Below are 14590 nucleotides of genomic sequence, written 5' to 3' on the forward strand. Positions count from 1 at the left end.
TGAAGAGGACATGACTGAGCTGTTGACTCATTACAACTCAAGTCCAACCATTTTTTTATTCACTATTTTTATTTATTTTTCTATCAAAATACAAAACTGCCTAATTTTCACACCAGAGTAACAGCCTTCAGAACACTACAGACATGGGGAAAGAATATTATTTGGCAACTATCCTGAAATTTAATCTATTTCTTAGATCAGACAGACAGATGGATAGATGGATAGATGGGTAGATGTATAGATGGATCGATCGATAGATCGATAGATATATAAATATTTTCAGATGATAGATGGATAGATAGAACAAAAGAAAGATGGATAGAATGATGGAACGAAAGAATGATAGATAGATCTGTCCATTGTCATTCTCTCTTCTTCTTTTTTTTTTTTTTTAATCAAGGTCGTGTGTAACAATTGCTCCAACCAAAAAAAGGCGCTTTGAGCTCCAGAGTCTATCAGAGAAAGCAAACAGCTCAAACTCTGTAAATATGACACAGGCGGTTCCTTTCAGGCTCACCTCCAGCTCCGCTGTAATGAAGATGCCTCGGGTGTGAGCGGTTTTCCACAGAGAGAATGAATTCCTAGTACACACCAGGGTTTTGCTGCTTGAAGATCATCTATTTTGGGCAACAGAAAGGATTGTTTCTGTTTTAATGTATTCAAATATATTATATCCTGGAAGAAATGCAAATAACTAAAGAGATCCAAAAAAAAAAAATAAAAAAACATTTTCAAGGGAACTCTTAAAAAAAGTGCTTTTAGGTAATATTTAATAAATTCAGTAATGATATTTCACAGTAAAGTTCTAAATGTTCTATATGTTAACATAGTTAATGCATTAGATATATGTTTAATTTATAATATACTATTGTTAATTGTGCATTCATAGTGCATTATATAATGTACAAAATTAGTTTATGTAGAAACTGACATTAACCAGTCAATGAATTTGTGAATGAGTGAATCATTCAATCTGATCTGGAGATCAACCGCTATATTAAAAACATTCTCAAAATAATATTTCATCCACTTTAATGTAAATTACAAGATATACTGTATGACTTGTCGTGTCCACTACAGTCACAGTATATCATTGCAGCAATAAATAAGTTATTCACCCTACTCATATGGAGTCATATAGCATCAGATCAAATCAGAAATTTCAGGCACAAATTTACATAGATTATTTGGTACATTTATATTGTAACAGCACTCATCCAGATAAGCCAATCAGATAATTACAGCCCTGTTTCTGTAGTAAAGAGAAATATGGAAAAGATCAAACTAAATTGGGCCATACACGTACACAAAACTCGTGAATGTGTGAATTTTAAGCTTTTTTTCCGCCAGTAATTCAAGTATTTTACGCATGTTCAAACCACTAGGTCAACTTCCAGGGTGAAAACTGGATAGTTATTGAGCACAAAATTGCTCAGCCTTATTAAGGAGCATCTATTACTGTTGAAAACCCAGTTTCCACCAATACATTCTACCATTCAATTCTCTTTCGCTGGCACTCCTGCCACAATTACATGCTACAGTGACTTTGAGAACCCTGAAAGGGCAGCCAAGGCGTTCTCAAGACACCTCTGCTTGGTGCTCATTTTGCAAGGTTGTTTCAAAACAAATCATCACCCTGGGCAACTCTGAAGTGAAAGAACGGCTTGGGTGCAGTTGCAACTTGCAACATGTAGCTAATTTTTTTGTAATGATCTTCCAATCCAGCTGGAAAACAGTGCATTGAATGCAGTATATGTGATTTATGATTACACAGATGGTATGTTGTTCTAATTAGATGAATCATATGCTGTCCAATCAAACTACCGTTCAGTTTGTGTAGTAGTCTTCTTTAATACCACAAACGACCGATCATAAACTGATCTGCACTTACTTCGGATTTGGTGACCCAGCTGTATATCTGCAACTGTTTACATCAGATCAAAATGCGTTCTAGAGTATGGAACAAATGACATTAGACATCACTAGTATAAATTTGGGTTACAACTTACATTAAAGCCATTATTTATGAAATAGAGGGGAGTAACAGATTTTGGGAATGTGTTATGCTGCCATGTCAGATTTGGTGATCCTGCTGTATTTCTGCAATTTTTTAAAACACAAAAGATAAGTTTAGACATCAACAATTTCATGATATTTATAAAATGAAATAAATAAATAAACAATCATAGAGCAAGCTCTCGGATAGATCTGTGCACAAGAGCATTCTCATAATTTCATTCTCAAGCACTCTGCTGCTTTCAAACAATAAAAAATCCTCTTTGCTTCTGCAGACAGAGTCAAAGCTCTTGCTAACAGAGCAAATGCATCTGGGCATTGTTGAGGTGACATTAGCAAGACAAGCTTTGTAGTTTGTATGTGTCTGGCATCATTTCCAGCTTGTCAAATATGCTTTACAAACAGAAGCAGCATAACAGAGGCCTTGTGAAGAAGATATGCCTCTGTGGAGTATCTCACTGGACAGTTCCCAGTGTCATGTGGCTGTTTTTGCCAAGAAAGGAAATTATCACATCGAACAATTTGATACCACAACTCTCAGAGGTTTTGCAATGAATTCAAAGCTATTGCTATTATTCCAAAAAGAATAAGCCAATAAAATAACAGCCATACTCCACCACAAACAACAAAAATGAGCAACAAAGCAAGCTACGATTGAAAAGGCAGGACATAAACACTTTTAAGTCAATAGGTCATTAAAAATGTCATACATCTTATTGTTATGGACAATAACATATTGCATTAATCAGAAGCTATTAAATAAGCATGACATGTTGCCTCGAGCTGTTCAGACTGATCTGAGGAGATTAAAACCCAGTGTAAGTTTTCACAACAGACATATGTGCTGAACAACAAAAATCGAATATGTGACCTCGTTTTGTGCAGTTGACAATACGAGTTGTGTTGTGTACTGACTGAATGAGTTGACCTCTGCCATTTACATCCGCCTGTGCAAAAAGCTAAAAAGTACAATAGGAGGTCCACCCTTACACAAACAGATACTACAATCACAAAAACAGCACAAACCTGGCTGTGGTCAATAACAGTGGAAATGTTTAATAGAGGGGGACTACCATTCAAAAGTTTATGGTCGGTATGTTTAAAAAAAAAAAAGTCTCAGGCTCACCAAGGATGTACATATTTGTTAAAAAAATGCAGTAATACTGTGAAATATTATTAAAATGTCATTTATTCCCGTGGCAGCAAAGCTGAATTTTCAGCAGCTACTATAACAGTGAACTTCAGTGAAACTGTGCTAAAACAGCCTCTTTGAAATACTGTTGAAATCTTTTATAACATTATAAATGTCTTTACTGTCAGTTTGATCCAATTTAGTGCATCTTTGCTGAATAAATATATCAATTTCTTAAACACACGCACACACACACACACACACACACACACACACACACACACACAAACGCACGCACGCACACACACACACACATATATATATATATTAATGACCCCAAACTTTTGAGCAATTGCTTACAGAGGTAAAAGGTGTGACAACTAGCCCCATTCTCTTCTGTAATGTGACACTAGCTAAAGAAAGACCTGAAAAAGCATTTTGACATTGATTTTACCCAGTATGAAACACACAAAAAAGATGTTATTACAGATTTAGGACCCCTAAAGGAAACCTGGGGAGAAATCAATTGAGGTGTTATATCTGAGGTGCCCAACCGGGCACAATTGGGTCCATTCTGTCTTCAACACTATAGATTCTCCTCAAAAGCCTGATGTGAAACCAAGGACTAAACCACTCTGTGCCGGAGAACAGGTTTAGAGGATTCATGGCTCTGTTTTTTATGACTTCTCAGAGAGCGTTCACAGCCATTAGCTACTGTGGTCTTAAGAGCTTAACTGCATGCTAAGTTCTACTAGACATTTCATGTCTGGCGCCAGAGTGAACAGGAGATCTCTGAGCTTATAGGAAGAAAGATATATAGCTTGACAACAAGAGTCATTAGAGACCTAATCAAGCATTCAACAAGACAGAGATCTGAGCTGTGAAAGGTTATCCATGAGAGAAACGTGATGTAAACTTTCCTTTCTTTGCAGTTAAACTAGTAAAGGAACGTTTTAAATGAACTGCTGCCCTCTAGTGGTAAAACCTTTCGGTTGTTTAAAGTACAAAACTGCTTGTTCCGACAGAATCCATTATTTTAACGGATCACTTGCTGTGCTTATTTAATCAATATTTTGACATCGTAAAATATGCAAGGATAATTATGTGTTTATATTACTAGTATTTATTACTTAGTATTTATTAATAAGTAAAAAAGTTGATGCTGAAAAAAATATAAAATGTAATACATTTCACACTAGTTGTATAATTAATAAACTTATATTTAATATTGTAGTATTAATATCCAATATTAATAAACAATGTAAATATTCAAGAAACAAATAATCTATTATAAATATTAAAATCAGTTTAATTTAAACAGTCCTAGGTGTTTCACACATTAGTACAAATATTAAAGCAGTGCTTTGAAATGGAGGAATTATAATATAATTAGCTGCAACAATGTACTTTCATTTCATTTCTCCAGCCTCTGTTTGATTGGCTCAGGGGCAAAGGTGTATCCAATGGTCTGTTTTTCAGACTATTGTTTCATATGTCAGGCTTTACAAGGACAAAGTGTCTGAACTGCAAAATAGTGGGGAAAAAATTGGAAGTGATGCATGTCATATGAAGGCATGTTTGACTTTTGACATTAGAGGTCAGATACATCTCTGCAATTCAAAAGAGTTACATTTAAATAAAAAGTGTTTTTAAAAAGTATTATTTAAAGTTCAAGTATGTTATTTTGGAATTGTGACAGTACACTAGTTAAAAACGAAAATAGTTTATATATAAATATATAATTCTTTAAAGTTAAAATATGTAATTTTGGAATAACAATGGAAAATTTATAAAAATAAAAAAATAAAAATAAAGTTACATTTGGAATTAAATTAGAACACTATAAAAACTATTATTATTTAACTAAATTAACACAAGAAAATAAATCAATATAATAGTTAAAAAGATTATTTTGGAATTACAATGGAAAACTAGTTAAAAACAAGGAAATTAATAAAATGAAAACAAAACAGTAAATTAGTACAAACAAAATCTTTAAAGTGCAGCTGTGTAATTGAATGTAAATGGAAAAACTAGAAAGAGAGTTAATAAAATAAAAATCAAGTAAAATAAAAATAAAATAGGTAAATAGTTAAAAAATAATTATTTTAAGTTCAAGTAATTGAATAATTACTTGTGTAAGTGTTTAAAAATTACTTATTCAAAGTTCAATTATGTAACTTGGGAATTATGATAGAACACTAATTTAAAACAGAAAATAGTTTTAAAATTAGTTTAATTAAGTGTTAAAAAATTACTTATTCAAGGTTAAAGTATGTAATTTTGGAATTGTGATAGAATACTAATTAAAAACTAAATAATTAATACGATTTTACAAAAATTAAATGTTTAAAAAACTACTTCTTCAAAGTTCAGTATGTCATTTTGGAATTTGGTGGAAAATTAGTTAATAAACTAAAAATCAAATAGCAAAACTGTTAATAAAATAAAAATAAAATAGTAGGGGGAATGTAATAATAATAATTCTTTAGTGTTCCAGAATGTAATTTTTATAATTTTTTTCATTCATGAAATTTTGCAAACTTTATCCACAAGACTGTCAGACCCACTGACCTCAGGATGTACAGTAGGAAGTTTCCGTGGCTGATTCTATCAGGAGGCTGTCACGATCGGTGTTACAAAGAACCACGGGAGAGGGAACCAATTGCAGGTAAGTCTTTTATTAAAGGGTAATCCAAATAGAGTAAACAGTCCAGGCAGGGGTCGAGACCAAAACATCCATCCAAACATAAACAAGACACGAACACAAGGCAAGGACAAGAGCTGACGGACATGAATTAAACAATCAACATTAAACAAGGACTCCGTAACACAGACTCAGACAGACCGGGTATAAATACACAGAAGGATAATGAGGGAACAGGAGACAGGTGGGGAACAATCAATTACTAAATAGGAGGAAGGTGACCAAATAAGGGAACAGGAAGTGATAAGGTGACAGACACCGTGAGAAAGGGGGACATCTAGTGGAAACCCAGGGACACAACCCAGACACTGTGACAGTACCCCCCCTCTACGGAGCGGCTCCCAGACGCCCCACGACAGACACAAAACAGAGACCAGGAGGGAGGCGGACAGGTGGAGGCTCAGGGGGAGGGACGGAGGGCCAGAAAAAAAAAAATCATGGGGAACAGATACCAGAAGTGTAGACACAAAACAGAGAGACCAGGAGGGAGGAGGACCGGAGGAGGTTCAGGGGGAGGGACAGAGGGCCAGGCTCACAGAGAGGAACAGGGACAGGAGTGAACACAAAAACAAAAAACAACATGAAGCCCCTCCAGGGCGGGGCAGAAGACCACACCGTCCATGTGGTGGAGACTGGAGTCCCCCAGGGCGGAGCAGAGGACCACCACAACCGTGTGGTCAGGGCAGAAGCCTCCCAGGGCGGAGCAGAAGACCACCTCAACCGTGTGGTCAGGACGGAAGCCCCCCAGGGTGGAGCAGAAGACCACCATTTTGTGGACGAAGCCAGAGTCCTCCAGGGCGGAGCGGAAGACCCCCACAACCGTGTGGTCAGGGCGGAAGGCCCCCAGGGCGGAGCAGAAGACCACCACAGCCATGTGGTCAGGACCAGAGCCCCCCAAGGCGGAGCAGACCTCCGTGCGGCTGGATCAATGGGACAACAAAACTCTGGTAATCCCCTGGTGTCCTTACTGGACTCCAGAAGATTGGTGCTGGCCTGACACTGCTCATGAAGATCATTGGTGACTTGCATTTGCTCATGAAGATCAATGGTGACTTGCCTTTGTTCATGAAGATCAGAGGTGACTTGACTCAGTCCTTGAAGACCACCGGTGACTTGACTCAGTCCTTGAAGACCACCGGTGACTTGACTCAGTCCTTGAAGATCACCGGTGACTTGACTTGACTCTGAAAGGTCAACGGTGACCAGCCTAGTCTCTGGAGGATCCGCGGTGACCAGCCCCGACTCTGGAGGATCAGCGGTGACCAGCCCCGACTCTGGAGGATCAGCGGTGACCAGCCCCGACTCTGGAGGATCAGCGGTGACCAGCCCCGACTCTGGAGGATCAGCGGTGACCAGCCCCGACTCTGGAGGATCAGCGGTGACCAGCCCCGACTCTGGAGGATCAGCGGTGACCAGCCCCGACTCTGGAGGATCAGCGGTGACCAGCCCCGACTCTGGAGGATCAGCGGTGACCAGCCCCGACTCTGGAGGATCAGCGGTGACCAGCCCCGACTCTGGAGGATCAGCGGTGACCAGCCCCGACTCTGGAGGATCAGCGGTGACCAGCCCCGACTCTGGAGGATCAGCGGTGACCAGCCCCGACTCTGGAGGATCAGCGGTGACCAGCCCCGACTCTGGAGGATCAGCGGTGACCAGCCCCGACTCTGGAGGATCAGCGGTGACCAGCCCCGACTCTGGAGGATCAGCGGTGACTAGCCCCGACTCTGGAGGATCAGCGGTGACTAGCCCCGACTCTGGAGGATCAGCGGTGACTAGCCCTGACTCTGGAGGATCAGCGGTGACTAGCCCTGACTCTGGAGGATCAGCGGTGACGAGCCCTGACTCTGGAGGATCAGCGGTGACTAGCCCTGACTCTGGAGGATCAGCGGTGACTAGCACTGACTCTGGAGGATCAGCGGTGACTAGCACTGACTCTGGAGAGTTCACTGGCACCTGACTCGACTCTGGAGAGTTCACTGGCATCTGACTCGACTCTGGAGAGTTCACTGGCACCTGACTCGACTCTGGAGAGTTCACTGGCACCTGACTCGACTCTGGAGAGTTCACTGGCACCTGACTCGACTCCGGAGGGTCAATTGGCACCTGACTCGACTCCGGAGGGTCAACTGGCACCTGACTCGACTCCGGAGGGTCAACTGGCACCTGACTCGACTCCGGAGGGTCAACTGGCACCTGACTCGACTCCGGAGGGTCAACTGGAACCTGACTCGACTCCGGAGGGTCAACTGAGACTCTCATCCTGTGCAACGGCGCTGGGCAAGCAGCCATCTTGGGCCATGACTCTGGACAGGCGGCCCTCTTGTACTGTGGTGCTGGGCTGGCGGCCATCTTGTACTGTGGCGCTGAACCGGTGGCCAATTTGGGCATTGGCGCTGGGCTGGCGGCCATCCTGTACTGTGGGGCTGGACCGGTGGCCAATCTGGGCATTGGCGCTGGGTTAGCGGCCATCTTGTGCTGTGGCGCTTGGCTGACGGCCATCTTGTGCTGTGGCGCTAGGCTGACGGCCATCTGGTGCTGTGGCGCTAGGCTGACGGCCATCTGGTGCTGTGGCGCTAGGCTGACGGCCATCTTGGGTTGTGGAGCTGAACCGGTGGCCAATTTGGGCATTGGCGCTGGGCTGGCGGCCATCTTGGGCTGTGGTGCTGGAACGGTGGCCAATTTGGGCATTGGCGCTGGGTTAGCGGCCACCTTGTGCTGTGGTGCTGGACCGGTGGCCAATTTGGGCTGTGGCGCTGAACCGGTGGCCAATTTGGGCATTGGCGCTGGGCTGGCGGCCATCTTGGGCTGTGGCGCTGGAAAAGTGGCCAATTTGGGCATTGGCGCTGGGTTAGCGGCCATCTTGTGCTGTGGCGCTTGGCTGTTAGCCATCCTGGGCAGTGGTGCTGGACTGGTGGCCATCTTGGGTTGTGGCGCTTGGCTGGTTGCCATCCTGGGCAGTGGTGCTGGGCTGACGACCACCCCGCCGGAAGAGACCGAAGTGGCTGGGGCATCCCACCGAAGCCGATGCTGCAGGTAGCGCACGAATTCCCAGAATTCCAGTGTCTCTAACTGCGCCATCTCCTCATGAGACACTGGATCATCCAGCCCGCCATTGAAATAGTCCTTGAGGGCCGCATCGTTGTAGCCCATGCCCTCGGCCAGGGACCAGAACACCTGAGCCAGGGCACCCACTTCATTGCCCTCTTGGCGGAGGGCGATCAACCGAAGGTACTTGGTTCGCCGCTCCGCCATCTTGGCTGGGGAACGGAAAAATGACATACCGCTGGTTCCTAGTGTGACGGAGTCCTTCTGTCACGATCGGTGTTACAAAGAACCACGGGAGAGGGAACCAATTGCAGGTAAGTCTTTTATTAAAGGGTAATCCAAATAGAGTAAACAGTCCAGGCAGGGGTCGAGACCAAAACATCCATCCAAACATAAACAAGACACGAACACAAGGCAAGGACAAGAGCTGACGGACATGAATTAAACAATCAACATTAAACAAGGACTCCGTAACACAGACTCAGACAGACCGGGTATAAATACACAGAAGGATAATGAGGGAACAGGAGACAGGTGGGGAACAATCAATTACTAACAAGGAGGAAGGTGACCAAATAAGGGAACAGGAAGTGATAAGGTGACAGACACCGTGAGAAAGGGGGACATCTAGTGGAAACCCAGGGACACAACCCAGACACTGTGACAGAGGCAAGTTCAACAACAGCTCAGACTCAATAAAAAAAAACAGAAGTTGACCATAAAAGCTGCAGGTTGTTACTTAGAATAAATCCTAAAAATACCTGACATCAGTGTCAACTTCCTCATGTTACACTGTGGGATGCTTTCGAAGTTTCAATGCATCTTTGTTTGCTGATACCTTTTCGTGACAAAAATAAATGTCAACAAAAGGCATAAAATGAGCTGCTAATAATTGTTTGAAATATTTCAGTCACTTCCCGCAGCGTGCTACGCAACTCCAAATATTTAACGCTATCTGCCGCAAAACACAAAATCACTGCTTTGGCAACCTGTTTAATAATCATAATTCTCTTTTTAATTTGTTCTTAAAGGTGAAAGATATTAAAACACTGAGTAAGCCATTACCAGTATGTCCTCTTCTGAATCAACCAGCTTATGAATCACTTTAAACATTTGAAAACAGTTGGAGAAATAGACTAACTTAGTAATAATTCATTTGTAATGAACAAAATATCATCAGGCCATAGTTTGACAGACAGGGTTTAGGACACTTAAGTATATTTGATAAATGTGCTTTAGAAAAAAAAAAAAACATTGTGCAAAACTGGTGTGCATCTTGAGACAAATCAATGGCACTGATATATTTTAAGATCAGACAGTGCAAGTTCCTTTTTTTTTATATGTTCACATATAAAAGTATGCGAGTTCAGTAGCATTAAAGTGACGCAACTAATGCTAGTAGGTAACAAATCATCAATTTGTAAAAAATAGTCTCTTCTTTTATGATAAGAATTTCAATAATTCTATAAGGAACTCCTTTAATGTTGGATCCAATTCTCCATGCAAATAAATAAGGCTTAAACCTCCCATATATCATTGCACATCATCTGAACATTACCTTTTTACGTTATTACTTAAAAAAGAAAAAAGAAAAAGAACATACTAAATTATTAATTGACATAGCCATACTCTGTGAGGAATGTACTTTCTGCAACACATCAGTTGAAGATACTGAAAAAAAAATTATATATATATATAAAAGGTTTTTATCATTAGATTCGTCCTAACAGGCTACGGATTTGAGTGTTTATGTGATCTGGATTGCAGTGTGAGACACACACTCGTCCAGTGATCGGCGCTGTCGTCCTGTGCTCCTGTTTTATTGATGGATATAAATGTGCAGCTGACGATAAATAAAAAAAATCCGCTTTGGCGACCATCGCTGTTTCTGTCGCCTTTATGAAATGTCAACTTCGAAAAAACTCCTGAGTGTTAAATAGCGATTGAATGTATTAATTCCATAGACAGTAAAAGGATTACGCCTCACCGTTGCGTTACTTCTTCTTCTTCTGGTATTAATAGCGGTTGGCAGACATACTTGAATGTATTCCCGCCACCTACTGGATAGGAGTGTGGAGCGCGTAATGGTGAGGAAGTTGGAAAATAATATCACGAAGGACAATTGGGGGTACGGAGCCCCGCACATGTCATGCATGAAAAAATATTAGGCTAAATCGTGTGCACAATTTACTAATTCGTTCCCTCAGTGTACTAAAACGTGCAGACGATTACTATTGCGTTCCCTCGATTTACTATTTCGTTCACTCGATTTATAAATTGTGCACAGGATTTCCTAATTCGTTCCCTTGATGTGCACGATTTAGCAAATCGAGGGAACGAAATAGTAATCGTGTGCACGTTTTAGTACATTGAGGGAATGAATTAGTAAATTGTACGCAGAATTTATTTATTTTGTCTTGCATGCCATGTGCGGGGCTCCGTAGGGGGGATTTGGGAGGGGAGAGAGGGAGGAGAAGAAGAAAAATCTTTATTTTAATACAAAGGTATCTTAAATTCAAATCTTTTTAAATCTTGCTCCCTCTTTCATATGCATCACACTCAATAAGTAAGAAATGAGTTTTAGACAACACCTTTAACAATGGTTCCCACATTTAAGTTAAACGTTCATTCTAATTTTAAAGATTTAGTAATTGTATTGTGTCTGTATAGGTATTATTCATTTTATTTCAGTATTAGTAATTTCAAAACATCAAGTAAACCATAAATGAAAAAGCCAAATGTTTCAATGGCAACTGAGATAAATAAGAATAATAATGAGTCGAATTTTTTTTCATTAACTTTTATTTTATTTTGAGTATTAATAACACTGACTGACTTGAAATAAAAAAGTGTATACAAACAGAGAAATAAACAATTACTGGTCACAAGTTCATATTTGGTGTTCATAAAAAAACAACAATGTATGTTTTATATACATACTGCACATAAATACATCAACATATTAAGTACATAAAAAGGAGAAAATACATAAATTGTTGTTTATGTATAATTAAAAAAACTATTTTATATATAATATTAATAATACATATTAGCAATATGCATTTAGCAGACTGGATAACTGTATTTTGTAATATTTTCTGTCTAATTTGGATGCTGACATTTTTAACACTGAAGAACAACAAGCCAAGAAAGTTCTTAACTGATAATTATTGCCTTTAGCCACAATTATGATAAAGCATAACATGTATACAGTGAAGCAAACATAATTTGCAACATCAAACACACTTATAAATGATTGCTTGGCTTTGGGTAGGAGCTCATCTTTCTTGAATCAAAGATTGATCTCATTATATGTATACTGTTTATGGATCTGATTTATTCTCTATATTAGATATCAGGAAACATCTGACCCCCAATCAGCAGTCCAGCTCTGCGGTGCTTGTGTATTACATGACCTCACACTTTTCAGCAGACTGTTTAAGGTCTTCGATGGTGGACTGGGCCTTTTCTTTTAGCTGATCAATATCTACGTTCTGGATGTTGGTCAGCTGACCCAGCACGGACTGCTTGTGCTCCTCCTCCTGGTTGTCTTCGGCGATCATCTTGGCCAGCTCTGTGGGCAACTCCACGTCATCTGCCGCAGCCTGAATTTGCGTTTCGTCCAGTTCACTCTGTTCATTCATTATAGTAGTTAATATTGAAATAGCAAATTACAAAGGTTCATATAGAGTGCATTTTATAAAGTGATGTTTACTTTTGGAAGACGATATTTGTCCCTGAAGTGGCTCCTGACTGTGGCTCGCTCAGCCTTCTTTTGGGCAAAGCTGGTATCCCGCTCCATCCTAGTAGGACATAAAAGTGGATTTGACACAAAAGAACTTAAAACATTTTGTTGTTGTTGTTGTTAATCCTATACTTAAATAAAAATAAATAAATAAAAAACAATTAAATAATAAATGAATATTTGTAATGTATTTTTAATTTAATTTTGCTAATCATATTATTTAATAAAATGATTAAAACAAATGAAATGTAAATAAATAAATAAATAAATATTAGGTGTTTTAATATCTACATTTTTATATAATTTTATAAATGAATTATTTTGCCTAAACTTGATTCAATGTGAAATTTTGTTCAGTGCACATCTGAACTTTTTTGTGTCTAGGACAATGTAATACGACGCCATACAAAAATGCACATAAAGGAAGAAAAACAGCTGCATATGCATTTCTCCGGAGGAGCCACAGCCACTGTCTTCAATGCCAAACCAGAGAAACGTGAATCTGGAGAGCAAGGTGACATCCAGTATTGATTAAACCACAGAAATACAGCAAGCTGGAGATAAACATTGACCTTCTCTACATCTCCTTGTATTACCTTTGAACAAGTGACTGTGCATTTTGTGTGTCAGATTCAAATAGGAGGGACAGGGGATGTCACAATGTGATATAGCCTATGTAAATGTCTAAAATAATTATTATTGTGAACTTCATCCAGATTCTCATTTATGATTCACGTGTGTCTTGATGTCTACTTAAGGGACACGCTTTTAAAAAAAATATTTATTTATTGTTGTTTTGTGGAATTTGTTGTTTAAAACAATTAAATATAATATAATATAATATAATATATAATAATTGTCTGAAAATTAATTGCATTAATAATAATAATAATAATACAAAAATCATATTTATTGGTTATTACCGAACTAAAGTTAATGGATTGGGAAAATTATGCATATAAAAAATATTAAAACATTTTACATATGCTTAACAACTGTTACCGCCAAAGTAACAGAAAGTGGAGGATATCAAAAGTGATGAATCTTACTTCTCCTCCGCCAACTGTTGTTGATACTGCTCGAACTCTTCATGTGTCATTCCCTTCGCTGCAGCTTCTGACTTTTCTCCTCCTTCTGGTTTTTCTTCTCCAAGACCGCCGGTAAGATCCTTCAGCTGCCCTCCTATCATGTGTTTGAACATAAAAGCCATTGTTTTCCTGCAGAATACAGATATAACTCGCCTGCTTCTGTGGATAATATGTCAGTCACTTGAGAAACTCTTGTTCAATGATGTGTCGTCCAACTCTTGAGAAGAAAACAAAACCGCCACTGCGAAAGCAGGTGTTTTGATTTCTTCCGCTCAATTCAAGTTTCAGCACCAAATATTAATAAACTGCACAAGGCGGAGGAATTCTCTCTCTCTCTCTCTCTCTCTCTCTCTCTCTCTCTCTCTCTCTCTGAAGTAACGCGCGACGCTTCTTCTGCTGACTGAAGGTGATGAGGCTCAAAAACGTTGCCAGTGGTATACACACTTTAGTGCATATGCTGTAGATATTATAGCTTTCATAGACGTGTATAGGCTATTATATATTGATATATTGTAGGCTACATTCTACAAACCACCTCCACCTCACAAGATCCTACAGTGCTAATTGTAGCGCATAAATATATACACATTGTGTATGTTGTGGAGACATACAGTGCAGCCTATATCTGATATGTTTATTCATCAAATTCTATAACATGGACCTGATGTTTTGTTGGGGACACTGTTTAGTGCACAACAGCTACTAAAATGTGCAATTTGTTCTGGATTTGTGGCACACATTACCTAGTATGCTAGTTTTTATAGATCTTTATTAATATTTTTTTACAATATGTTGCCAAGATGAAGTAATTTTGCACACAGATTTACACATGGTTTAGTCAGTGAGCAGTGAAATGC

General features: G+C 39.7%; 1 protein-coding gene across 1 annotated transcript; it reads right to left on the bottom strand.

Annotated features, from left to right (window-relative positions):
• Positions 1-11742: 11742 nt before the first annotated feature.
• Positions 11743-14070, bottom strand: cplx3a (complexin 3a). Its single transcript, XM_059546272.1, has 3 exons — positions 13695-14070; positions 12616-12703; positions 11743-12532 (listed from the first exon to the last, which is right to left on the bottom strand). Exons 1-3 carry the CDS (start codon positions 13853-13855, stop codon positions 12308-12310), a joined length of 474 nt encoding a protein of 157 aa, XP_059402255.1. The 5' UTR covers positions 13856-14070; the 3' UTR covers positions 11743-12307.
• Between the last annotated feature and the right edge of the window lie 520 nt (positions 14071-14590).

This window comes from Carassius carassius, chromosome 50 (genome assembly GCF_963082965.1).
Source record: "Carassius carassius chromosome 50, fCarCar2.1, whole genome shotgun sequence".
Classification (NCBI taxonomy): domain Eukaryota; kingdom Metazoa; phylum Chordata; class Actinopteri; order Cypriniformes; family Cyprinidae; genus Carassius; species Carassius carassius.

Bases quoted from the DNA above. Each gene is read 5' to 3' on its own strand.
- cplx3a (XM_059546272.1), bottom strand. From the start codon at position 13,855: ATGGCTTTTATGTTCAAACACATGATAGGAGGGCAGCTGAAGGATCTT. The intron at 12,704-13,694 runs GTAAGATTCATC...ATGTCCTACTAG, and splicing joins CAACAGTTGGCGGAGGAGAA to GATGGAGCGGGATACCAGCT. The intron at 12,533-12,615 runs GTAAACATCACT...ATGAATGAACAG, and splicing joins ACAAATATCGTCTTCCAAAA to AGTGAACTGGACGAAACGCA.